This window comes from Mesoplodon mirus (assembly GCF_964341445.2).
Source record: "Mesoplodon mirus genome assembly, chromosome: 6".
Lineage (NCBI taxonomy): Eukaryota > Metazoa > Chordata > Mammalia > Artiodactyla > Ziphiidae > Mesoplodon > Mesoplodon mirus.
Window position 1 is genome coordinate 31,966,103 of NC_138982.1, and position 13,723 is coordinate 31,979,825.

Sequence of the window (13,723 nt, forward strand, 5' to 3'; positions counted from 1 at the left end):
ATAAGAAGCTGAAATGTAATAAATATTGACATGTGGTGGTTTAAAAAAAAAAAGATGTCTGGATTAGCGTTAGTCTTTTCACATGGCAATTTCATGTGTAAAGTGTCCTTCATGATTTAGTGTTTATTAAAAATCCATGATAGGGTACATGGTAAACAAACCAGAAAATAATATTCCTTTTCTATGGAAAATGCAAGTTATAATATTAATATTCTTCTCCTTTAAAGGAGAAAAAAATGTGCATCTACATAGATTTTTCTTAACCTACAATGACAAAGGGAACTGGTTAAAAAATTATTTCCATTACAACACAATAACTAAGGACTAATTTTTGATATGGATGATGGCCTAGTTAAAGGTTTTGGCGTACGAAAACAAGTCTTGGTCATGAAATTAACTTTTCTGAACATGCAATGAGAAAAATGTATAAGCATGCGGTAAACAAGCAATGCATGATCAACTCTATATTTATGACAGACATGCAGGTCTGAATGCTAATATGGTCCCATTAGTCCAACTTTAATGCTACTATCTGCTCAGCCCATTTCCTGGGAAACATGAAGGAAGAGTGGCAGGTTCCTACAACTAGCCTCTTCTCCAGTCATTGCAACTCTTGAATTAAACAGACCTCCAGGCTTCCAGGCTGCATATCCTTATCTCTCCCAGCCTCAGCTTCCTCATATGGAAACTGAGGTAATATTTGCCTTTGCATGGTTGATGTGAAGTCAGAAAAACCTATCAAATGCTTAGTAAAATGCTAGCCATTTAATATACAGCAGTTATTACTATTATTCCACGAAAGAAAAATTCAATTCAACAAATCTGTATTAAGTTTCTATTATCTATGCTAGCCACTGCTGGGACCCAGTACAGGTTGGTGGCTGCCTCTTAGGCTTAATTAATTACCAAGATAATATTTTGTTTGTTGTTGTTTTGCTTTCTGTTGGTAAGTGTTAAAGGCATTAGCCTGTACCAACTCTGGGATATCTAAGGATCTCACCAGCTGCTAGCCTTTCCCAATGTTCTTCCTGAGTTCTGTTTGATTTTCTCACCTCCAAAGAGCACATTATTAACTGAAAAGTTTTCATGCAACTATTTCCTTCAACCAAACTCAAGCACGAGGACTGCATCAGAATGAGGTCATAATTAGTCCCACCTTGATCATATATACCCAATACAGTCTAAGTATTCTACGAAGCAATAGTCCTTTAACTACAGCAAGACAGCTCGAGAACAATATTCCCAGCAGTAGGTTACTGTGGCCCCATAGGGAGAGCTGGGGAATACTCACCCCACTGTCCACCCCAGACCTCTAAATGTATCATCCTAGTGTGCCTACCCAACACTCTAGAGGGAACAGGATTGATCATTGTCAGAAATGTAACTGACATGGTCAAAAGAACATGAAATTGGCAATAGACACTGTGAAATGTCAAGGTTCTTTTGTTCTATGATGGTTTAAGAATTGCAAAAATGTCAGTAAGACAGAAAATAAAAACAAAGGCCTCAATGAAAACAAACAAAACCTCCAAAGGCTATGAATACCATCTCCTGGAGCATAAATATTAAAACAATGTCCCATGATCCTGGTCCACAGATATTATGAGTTTGTACAGTGCTCTAAAAAATAGTTGAGCCAGTTTTTTAAGTTAGAGATTTCACATTAAAAAAAAAAATCTGTATTTCTGCTTCTGCTTAAAAGAGCGACTGCATAACACTCGATCGATTTGCCAATCACTAGCTGAGGTGAGCACGGCCTTTCTTCTTAGATGATATACACTCTCTAGTCATCATATTCTCTTTGAACTTTCCTTTAACACCCACCTGTGGGACAGACATCTGGTGCCAACTGATAAGCTCTGCTACAGATGGCAAAGTGCTACACAAATGTAACATGACTATTTGAAAAACTCTAAAGTTTTAAAAACTATTAAGTAGTATATAAAAACTTGGTTAATTTGATTAGTTTTTACACTTGAAGCTCTCAACATACACTTCTTTGAAGCAGTAACCTCAATAAAAGATTCCCTAAACTTGACCTAAAAAGACAGCACCAATGCAGAAGGCAAAAGAGATGCATGATTATCGAGTTTTTGGTTATCCTGGTAATTTTTTTGCCAGAGCAAAATATAGTAAAGGGGAGAAGATGCAATACAAACGATTATGGTAGCAATTTAAAGAAAAGACAAGTTAAAAGTCTTTAATGCATCAAGCCTAATAATTAGTCTCCTCCCTCCCTTCCAAATGCAAGCATACCCTCAGCATGCTTCCACACACAACCACACATGTGTATCAAGTCACGTCTTACAAATTCCCAAAGTGCACCAGGGTCACTTCAGACTGGAAAAGGGTCCTCTCTCTGGAAAATGCAGACGACTTAGTAATATGCTTTATTTTATCCATGATGCATCACAGCTTTTAAATGAGAGCTTCTTGACTATATAGGGCTTCTTGATATGGGTAGGTAAAAAAGGTTATTGAACCCTCTTCCCAGAAGCAATAGAAATACACTTCACACATATTTCACAGGAGCAGGGGGATAGGGATGACTTCTTCAGGTTCCCCTGTCATCTTCAAGATTCCCACTGAGACCAGTTACCTGCTGCATTCACTGTGCAGGTCAATTGTCAGGAGACTGAACGTACTGGTATTCTTGTCAATTTATATATTTTTAATTAAGTTACCTGATTCTCCATATTTGTGCTGAAAATACAGTTATACTGAAAAAGCTACAGCATATAAAGGACCGATTTGGCAAAGGAGCAGATAATTTAAGAGACAGTTCCTCCTCCTACATATTAAAAAAGTTTTCCAATGAATATTTATCAATGCTTTAAAAATGCCACTCATTATACTGTGGAGCACACCTGTTTAAAAGCAGTTTATAGCTAATAAGTTTTAACTTTCCTTGACTTTGCTGACATATTTTAGCAATGCTCACGACGTATGCCACCAGCTCACTTTTACAGTGTGAAATGAGAATCTCTGAGCTCATTGGGATAATAATGTTGACTATATTTCTTCTATGGTATCTTTGAACTCAAATAGGAGAGAAAAGGCCTGTGAAATGGTTTTCAACAAAGGCAAATGTGGGACATGTTAGCATGGTGAATCCACTGCAAAGGCCAAACTGCAGGTCTCTGAAAAGTAGGGTCTATATGGCCTCCTGCCTCACCAGTTAATCAACTGCTACCTCTGCAAAAGATGAGAATACCATCCACACTGTTTCCCACACCTGCAATCAGGATTTTTCTGACAATTTAATCTAGAGTACTAAACAAAAAATCTCCGTATTTAAAGAACACAGCATACCAAGTATACCATATAAATTTCCTTTGGCTACTTTTTTTTTTTTTTTGCGGTACGTGGGCCTCTCACTGTTGGGGCCTCTCCCATTGCGGAGCACAGGCTCCGGACTTGCAGGCTCAGCGGCCATGGCTCACGGGCCCAGCCACTTTGCGGCATGTGGGATCCTCACGGACCGGGGCACGAACCCGTGTCCCCTGCATTGGTAGACTCACTGTCAACCACTGCGCCACCAGGGAAGCCCTACTTTTTTTTTTTTTTTTAATCACACAGTCATGCACATATGAGATAAAATATATGGAACCTAATTGACTGAAATAAAGAGAATGGTAAATAATATTACACTGAACAACTACAGCTACACCGTCCGATACAGTAAACTCCAGTCACATGTGGCTATTTAAAATTAAATTACATTAAAATTCAGTTCCTCATTCACTCTAACTTCATTTTAAGGGTTCAATATGTGTTCACATACAACTAGTAGCTACTATATCGAACAGCACAGACACAGAACATTTCTGCCATTACCAAAAGTTCCTTTGTACAGTCCTGGGATAGAGGAAATACCCAAAAGAAAAATGCTGGTAACCAACATATTTCTATCACTATATGGGACCAAAAAGTTACCCTTTTTGGCTTGACATAAACATCTGAATTCACTTCACTTTCAAACCATGGATGAAAACTGGTTTGAGTGTCAAATTCACTTATTGGTAACTCTCCACTGACAGTACAACTTGACAGCGCACTTCTATGACACAGGCTTACTTCCCTGCATTATTTATTCTTCAACTCAAGCTGATGACATACAACCAAAGCTGAAACCACTTAGGCTCCCAGCCTGTAAATCTCATCTCAGGTGCTTCTTTGGGAAACTACTATTTTACACGCAAGGTAACCTTTCTTTTTCTTTCATCATTCTCATTCCTATTCCATGACAGTTTCCTAGTGCCAAAAGTCAAACATCTTTGTTAATCTCAGGACTCCAAGTATCCAGATTTGGCTCTAAACAGGCTTCCTACTATTTCTAAGTAGCAGCAATTACATATATTAAGATACTACCCAACAGTATGAAAATGTCTTATGCTTGAAGAGGATTCATTCCAACAATGAGCTTCTGTGTCAGAAATTTCATTATCAGAAATAGAAGGGAAAAAATTAGGAGGAAAGTAGGAGACACCACTGACACATCCAGAATATCAATTAAATGGGGGAGAGGGGTTTTAGCATAATATTTTAAAAGACTAACTGAACTGTAAATGCACTGGGAAACCCAAGATCTGGAAGTTCTGGGGCAGAGGGAAAGGAAGAAGCCAATAGTGCTCAGGCCTGAAAGGCCTGGCCACCTGCAGGGCAGTCTGGACTGGGCAGGCTGGGGCAGGTCTGGCTTTGAGTCCCAGAGGAACCTCACAGAGTGGGGCACTTTCCTTTGGAGCTGACAGGTCAGGCCCTGGCCCTTCCTGCCCTGAATGACATTCCCCCAAATGAAGATAACCGTGCAATCTTCCAGGGAGTTTGTCTGGTTTACCTGCTCCCTCTCGTGCCAGAATTGAGGAATGGGAATGGATGATGTCAGATTTGGCCCTTGGGGTAAGAAAGCAAAAGAAAAGGTCCCGAGAAACTTCAAGTGTGAGGGTGTTTGTGGGGCAGGGTCACCAATGAAGGAGGGTGCAGTGGAGGAGAGCCAAGAGGAGAAAAAGATTAACATTAAACACAAATGAAAGTGATCTCCTGATTTTGCTGGGGCTATGTTCTTGTAGGATGTAGTGGTAACACTCGCTTGGATGGTTTAAGATGTTTTATTTTATTTTAAACACAACTGACTTAATTATCAACGAACAGAGTATAATACATTTTGAACAAAGGAGTGCCGCTGAAGTTTTCCAAGGACTACAAAAGAACTAAGACAATGGGAGAAAGATGCAACATCGAACATCAGACGTGAACCTACACTGAACCCAAAAGGATCTAAATATTTTGCAATATTTTGAAATAAAATTTTTATACACGGTTCAAGAAAATGTTGGAAAGGGACAGAAAAACACTGAGAGAAAAACAGACAACCTGATTTTGCCAAAATCACCTACGCTAAATATATTTAATGTCAAAGTGAACCATCCAGCCTTGAGAAAAGTAACACTATCTTTAAGTGTCCATTATTAACAGATGCGGAAGTGGCATTAAAGTACTGCTACATCTGTCTTGGAGTTGTCTAAAGTCTGACAGTGTCTGATTAACAATCAAATAATGAGGTTTTCTACCTTTAGGAGAGGTGCTAATTTTAAAAGTGAAGGTGATGCAAATCCACCTACAGAAATATTTAAAATAGAAAGTAAGGGAATAGATGGAGTAGGGTGGAGAACTTTAGACATTTAGCACTCAAGGGGCCAAAAGATACTGAATGTATCCCAGTGTCCTTTGCTAACTGAGATGGAACGTCACTGTGGAAACGGCCTGGGCTAGAAGACAGTGGCGTGGCTTCTGGTCCAAGCACAGTACCCAAGGAGGGAACAACGTGCCCCAGATGCAGCCTCTCAGCTCCTCATCTGAATGATATGGATAAGAAGGTGCCCCTCCTGCCTAACCGAAAGCCCATGTTCATGGATGGCCATCAGGGACAAGGAGCATGTGCAGCCACAGGAAACATGCTAACGAGAGAAGCAACCTCAAGAGGCAGCAAGAGCACGAGCGCACCGCGAACCCAGCTGGAGGACCCAGCAGAGAAGGAAAACCTATAATGCAACACAACAGGAAAAGGATCATGGAGTACCCTCCAGGAAGAGGATCGTGGAGTATCGAGGATACCACTGTACGTAGTCCTTTAGCTTCCACAAGAGTGAAAAAGGAGCGGAAAAGAGGAAGAAAAAAAAAACTGTGTGGCATCTATGAAGGAAGTAGCAATCCTTCCGAAGTGAAACTGCTTTATAAGGGGTTTCAGAAGCTGCTCAGCAAAAAACTGCATGCTAGAGACCTTGATTTCTAAACACTGCTGCCTTGTTTTCATGTATCCCTCTCAGTTAATCTCCACAAAAACTCTGTGAAATGAGCAGGACAGATACCAGTATTACCATGTCACAGATGAGAAAAACAAGGCTCAGAAAGTTGAAGTGCTTTGTCCTAAGCCACAGGGTAAGTGTCGAAGTGCACACTCACCAACTCCTCATGAAAATTATGGCTGTTAAGCCTCCATGTTCTAGAATACTGAGTTTGACTTACCTAGAAAATAACAGAAGTGTCCAAGGAAGATGACATTTCTTGAGAAAACCGAGGAAGAGAGATGTTTGTGCAGCATTTCCTTGGGTGGAAACGATAACGATCTACCTGGAATCATATATGATCTACCTGGTGGCGTTGGCCAGGCAACAAGAAGCACCTGCCCAGGATGGAGCCCTTCCCTCCAACCGCCCCCCAAACAAATGATGCTTTAGCTTCTTTAATGCCATGGTTTCAAATCTGCCTCTGACTTCAAGGTGGGCCCTTCAAGCTTCCTCTTATATGCAAGTGACCCTCAGCTCCACAGACGCTAGATTTTGGAGAAGGCACCAGAAACTCCACAGTCCCTCCACTTAGCTGGGTAAGGGAACTCCAGGCTTTCATTCTCTAAGAATGAGACTATGGCTCTCAGATTTGGGACAGAGATGGTGAAATTTGGTTAGGTCTCGAGGAAACTAAGCAGAAATGGGAAGTAAAATCAAGAAAAAAGAAGGGCAAATAAAATTATAGCACAACACTACAGTTTCTTAGAGCATTTCTCAAACCTTAGAATTCATCAACTTATCCAAGGAGCTTAATAACAGTGATGATTCTCTGTCTCCACTCCCCAAAATTCTGTATCAAATGTGGGGCAGGACCTGGAAAGTGCATTTTTTTTTTAATTTTTTTTTTTTGAAGATGTTGGGGGTAGGAGTTTTTAGTAATTTATTTATTTATTTTTGCTGCGTTGGGTCTTCGTTTCTGTGCGAGGGCTTTCTCTAGTTGTGGCAAGCGGGGGCCACTCTTCATCGCGGTGCGCGGGCCTTTCACTATCGCGGCCTCTCGTTGCGGAGCACAGGCTCCAGACGCGCAGGCTCAGTAGCTGTGGCTCACGGGCCTAGTTGCTCCGTGGCATGTGGGATCCTCCCAGACCAGGGCTCGAACCCGTGTCCCCTGCATTAGCAGGCAGATTCTCAACCACTGCGCCACCAGGGAAGCCCTGGAAAGTGCATTTTTAAGAAGCTTTCTGGTAATTCTGTTCCAAATAGTCCATAAACCCCAGTATGAAAAATAGTCTTGGAACTTTCAAGGAGAAAGGCCAATTAATTGGAGAGATTTAATCAGATTGTCCTAAAATGAGCACTAAAAAACCAGAGAAGCACATGGGCAAAGTGTTGCAGACAAGCACCCAGGGCCTACAATTGATTTGTACATTTCACATGTAAACCATCTGAGTGGAGAATCCTATGCATGTGGTATGACAGAACCGCTGAAGAGGAAAAGTGCTTCTGGGTCTGGGATGGGGGTTTTCAACTCCACACGGGATAAAGAAAGTATGGTTAGCACACAGAAATAAGGATGTGTTTACATCTCATTTCTAACTGGTGAGAGCAAGCTCTGATGCAGTAGGAAGACTGTGAATTCAGAAGTCTGCTTTTCAACTCTGCCATTTGACAGACAGTCATTTGCCTCTCTAGCTTCCAAGCTTGAAATGGAGACTACAACCTACCTCAAGAGACAGTTGTCAAGAGTGAATAATTACAACATATCTTAATAAAGCCCTCTATAAACTGTAGTGCATCAAACAACAAAAAACAGCATAATGATAAAGAACTGGAGGTTACTAACTTTCTTAAACACTGATGGCAAGCTTTTTGTAGGCATCTTGCTGAGAAGTTAGCAAAGATGGCAGATTAAGTGTTACAAAGCCCAGTGGCATGCCAGAAAGAAGTGGGAAACAGCTGACTGGTGAAATCAGGAGAATTTACAGAACACTCCAAAGGAATGTGGGCAAACATCCTTTTCTCCAATGGTGGCAAAGGGTGAGGAAGAAAGGAGAGAAGACTCAGCACTCCAGACTATAGTCTATTTTACACAAATTACCGCTAGTAAAGTGTCGAAGGTGTTTGTTGCACTTAGGCTAAAGTCACAGCGAGAGCCCAGCAACTTCTTACTCAACCGCTGCCCATGCCCTGGGACTTCTGCTCCAAGAACATGGCGATCTTACACTAAGAACTCCGGAGGGGATGTGTGTGGGCTTCTCCAAAGAGGGCTGGGCCAGGAAAAGGGACAGTGGCCTACCTGTGTGTCCAGGAATCTGAGGTTTGGCTCAGCTACTTTTGGACAAGGAAGAATATGTGCCCTGTGGACTTGTCTGTTTCTGAAGGGGGGTCATAGTGAGGGACAGAAGGTGGCATCACCCACTGCAATTCACTCTGAAAACTGTCGATCTTTTTTCAGTTCAATGAGGAGACAAAGACACAGACCCAAACAGAGGGTGAGGGGAACAAATGCCCACAGAGGCCTATGTGGCAGTAGCAGTGGCCAGCCTGGCTAAGGAATGGGGAGGAAGCCAGTTCAGTCCTGGAGGTCAGGTGGGAAAACTGGAAAGGAGACAGGTTAGCTAGAATTTCTGATTCCCTCCTGTATCCCTCAAACCCTATGTCCCACCCTGAGCGTGTCTGTTTTATCAGAAGTTTTACTTTGCTTATATAAAAAGTCCTTTTAAAAGGAAAGAAGTGGGAAGGTTATTTGCTATGTTAGGTCAAGAAAAAGCTTTTGAGCATAGAGACATTTTTTCTTTAATATCCTGCTCATCAAGGTGTCCTGCTAGTGATGGTGGGTCCTTATACATCATAAAAGAAAACCAGCTGATCACCTTTTAGTTCTATGATATACCTGGTGACATCTATGTGACTAGCATTCCACGCAGTAAAGAATTATAATGACAAGTAAGGATGCATGTCCTAAAGGGCATCTTAAAAGAAAATATACCTCAAATATGAAAAAAGTAGTATCTAGTCTTAAAAGGTATACAGGCTATACCTTAGTACATCATGTACAATTACAGAAAACAAGGGGAATGAGCATAGAAAATATAAGCAGGCCAGAGAGGGTGGAACAAGAGTCCAAATCCAAATGTAATGCTATGAAAATGAAGAATCTGTGTCCACTTTAAAGGGAAATATGATGTAAAAACAAATTGAGAATGAAAGTAGAGTATTGTGAAAAGAATTTGAACATTACTATGAGAAAGTGATATATATTTTATGAAGCAGTTATTTCTGAGGTCAATTTCCCTATGCATTAGTTATGTGATTCCCACCATTAAAATAAACAAAGCTGGATATAAAGAAAATACAGATATTTTAAAGATGTTTCAGTAAAACAGAAGAATGGAAGTTTAACAGGGAAGTTGTATGTAATGTTGTATAGAACCAACTGAATTATAGCTAACATGAAACTCTACGGCAGGAAAAATAGCCTTTGGCCAAGAGAAGGGGGTGAGGAACAGGTCACAGACAGCAGACTCACCTCTGAAATGCCACACCAACAGGTTTTCAAATTAGCTATTAGCAACTTGGGGTTGGCCAGGAGGGAATCTACTGCCATAAACAAAACGATGAATGGGTTCTTTTCAAAGAAAAGGGGAATGAGGAGAAAAGAAGTGTGATCTTGGAACAGCAAATACTATTTACATGAGAAAGGAGTAAGTCAATTAATCAGCAGGGTATATGTGAATAGAAGAGGACCCAAGAGGTGACAGAAAGACAAAATTTACTACATTCCTAAGAAAATGATATGTTAACAATAGTAGAAATTGTGTAAGTTTGGTTGCAGAGAAACAATTTTGAATACGCAAATCTAACAAGCATATAACTTAAATTACTGTAAGGCTCAAATATGACACTACCTGTGAAACCATCTGTTAAATGTCAAGTCTGTGCATCTGTCAGGCAGGAGGTTACTGAGGGCAATGGCCAGGTCGACATAGCTGTAATCCACAGAGGCATTTAATAGCTTTCTAATCCAAGCTGTCTTCCTGCTCTGCCCAGGAAATCCTGGCAAATGTTGGTAACAGCAATAATGGTAACAACTGCTTAATTTGAACTGTAATCATTTTTGATTTACCTGTCTACCACCCCATTCGCCAGAAGTGCTAATAAGCAGAGGAGTGGTTATGGAAGCAGAGGAGAGGAGAAGCAGAGGCCATGAATAACCCACCACCTGGAGCATTAGCTCCTGGACACCTAGTGTCTGACTTTACTGGCAAACTGATTAAACACTCCAGAGCTGAAAACACTCTATCTTCATTTAATTATTCAAAGTGCATAATTACCTGTTTAAGAATATAAATGAGTTAATATTAGGAAGAATGTTTAAGTCACTTAAGACTATTGGGAAATTAAAAATTCGAGTTGCTGGTTAAAATGGAAAGGACAGAGTGTATACACAAAAGTAAAGGAGGAAGAAATACAGGTTAACAATGATTTCTAGAAAGAACTTTGAAACCAATGAAAACAATAACTTTTCCTTACTCCAGAAACAATTAAGAATGAGGTCAAGGGGCAATATGCTACATTAGGATTTACTTGCCTGTTTTTGACTTTTTTTTTTTCTTAAGAAATGTGATTACTCTTAAAAGTGATCATGTATGAGATTGTTTTACATTCTTCCTACACAGAAAGTGTAGACAGACATCTTCAAGGAGTGAAAGAGCTTAAAAGAAAAAGTCTGTGAATCTATAACAAAAACAATAACTTAGCTTAGTCAATTTTGCTTAAAAACTCATTAGCTATGTGCATTTTTCTGTATGTATATCATACGCCAATAAAAAAATCATTAGTTAAAATACAAATGAAACTGTCTAAATAAATCCTGAAAAACAAAATGTTTTGACAGGGATTTCAGAGTAATAGAGCTAATGGATTAGCACATTTCATGAGGCTAAAGAACCCAATACTGCTGGTGATAAGTTACCGGGACTGGAAAACTGAAAAATGAATCTTCTTGGTGGCTACAGGTACTCTTCCTCACGATGACATTAGCAAGTAATAGCTGACTTTTAAAAAGCCAAAACATACTGGAAAACAATTCCCTTCCCTGATACCAGAAAATGAAAGCTTAGTTGTGGATTTACACCCATGGTAATGATGTCTTTCTCCCTCCAGTTCTTACAAGAAGCATCCCTGGGCCTGCCCGGGTATCCACCACCCCAGACCCCCAGCAGAGGGTATCCACCACCCCAGATCCCCAGCAGAGGGTACCCACAGATCCCTGGGCCTGCCCGAGTATCCACCACCCCAGACCTCCCAGAACCACTAGACTCAGCACACTTGGGAATTCTATTAACCCTGGTCGGCTGGGTGGAAACAAGTTTGTTTCTCCTGGTCCTACAAAGATTGGACTGTTCTGGGAATGCATTAATGTCCCTCACTTCCACAATGGTCCCACTACAAGGATGAAGATGTCCAGAGTTTATGGTGCTGGATCCAAACAAGAAAGCAGAAAAATATAACTGAGGTGCAGACCACATCCATACCAGCCAAATCTCCAAGGGAACTGAGATTTCAGGACTTTGTGTAAGTCTTCTCTTTACAACACTGCATATTTGGGGTATGTTTCCCACTAGTAACCCAATTCCTACAGTACAAGGGATTTTTATCTGGGCTATAATGATATGACCTGGAGTTCCAGCTTTAGCCATAAAACACATGTGAGAAAGAAAAGTTGACTAACGTTTGTTAAAGCTGATAGTATTTTATTTTTGTCAATTTAAACACTTACCTCTTTGACGCTATGTGTTACTGCCCATATTAAAAAAACTCTTGACATCACCTGGAAAGAAGTCAGGACAACAGAAGATGGAACAATTCCTGAAAGAAATTTTAGGCTGGGTAAATAAATGTATTGTACTAAGTTCCAAAATGTAATCGATTTTCTAAAACATCCAAATTTTAATGTTTAAAGCCAAAACTATCATGAGCAACTGAAACTTATCTACATTGCTATATAGACTATGTTTTTCTATGTAGTCAATATTAAAACATTTTTCCTCCCTCAAAACAATAAAATTGTTAATGGCAATAGCAAACCACAGAATCTAGGTACCTTTCGTAGGTCTTTCAAAACCACTTATACAGGTAGAGAAAATAAAACCACTGCTTAACCTTTAAAATTAGACATTGAAAGTTCCTTTTACAATATGTGTTTCAAAAATGAACAGGCAACTACAGAAGGAAAATCAATGGTATGTGTGTCACTGGAATATTGGAAGCTCCTGGATATCAGACTTGATATGATATACTACCTAATGGTTAAGTTGGCATTTTATAACCCACTTGAAGATTCTGCCAACAAGTGGACAAAATCAAAGTTTATATACCATTTCTTCTTACCTTGTTCTTAACAGTAAGCATTGGTACAAGTATCTTCCCAATGTTCTCAAGTTATAACACTGGAATCATGTTTAGTTATTTTAGATAATCATCAAGTTCTGCTAAGTTTACATTTCTTTGGCTTCTCCCTTCAGTTCCTACAACCACAATCTAGAGACCAGCCACCACCATTATATAAAATTCTTCCCTCCTTTAATTCATCTTAAACCCAGCAATAAGTCATTATCTGAAAACATTCTCCTATCTTTGTTAACTTTACACTGGCAAGGAACTGCTACAAAAATAAAATCTGGAAGCAGAATTATGGGTATGCAGTCCAGTAGCCCCTCCACCATTTCTCACTGGTCTTACTGCTACCAGCAACTAGACTTACCAACTTTCTGGACCTGTCAAGTTGCACGTGGGCAACTCCACACCTGCCAGGAACCCCTCATCACGGGTTGTAAATTCTTCTTCCGCTTTAAAACTAACCTCATCTTCAATACATTCAGTGGACTATCCCTGATCAATTTTCATTCTTCTAAGCCCTCTAAAATACACTCAGATTTCTAGACATTTATATAGTTGGACAAACTACAACTTGCCAAAAGACCATGTGCAAATCATATAAAGCTCTATAGGTTTGGCTATGAAAGAAAATTATATCTTAGAATGAGCTTTAAAGAAGATCTGGGCTTTGAAGAGGTAGGGTTTGGTTCTCAAAAGCAAGTAAAATGGACATGTCAAGCACAATGCTTGGCATATAAAGACGCTCAATAAACCTTTGTAGAATGAATAAAAGAAAAATATAAATGTATGGACATATAAATCAATGGAATAGAACTGAGAGTCCAGAAATAAACCCTCACATTTACAGTCACTTGATTTTCAACAAGGGTGCCAAGACAAGTCAATGGAAAAATATTTATCTTTTCAACAAATAGTGCTGGGACAATTGGATATCTACATGCCAAAGAATGGAGCTGGGATACTTTCTTACACCATATATAAAAAGTTACTCAAGACGGATCAAAGACCTAAATGTAAGAGGTAAAATTCTAAAA

At 39.8% G+C, this 13,723-nt stretch overlaps 1 protein-coding gene across 1 annotated transcript in view; it reads right to left on the reverse strand.

Annotated features, from left to right (window-relative positions):
- The window catches only part of HACD2 (3-hydroxyacyl-CoA dehydratase 2), a 92,245-nt gene that overhangs the window by 18,464 nt on the left and 60,058 nt on the right, over positions 1-13,723 (reverse strand). The window contains exon 4 of the mRNA XM_082624216.1: positions 12,070-12,158. Coding sequence (XP_082480342.1) covers positions 12,070-12,158 — 89 coding nt within the window. The remainder of the gene's footprint in view (positions 1-12,069; positions 12,159-13,723) is intronic.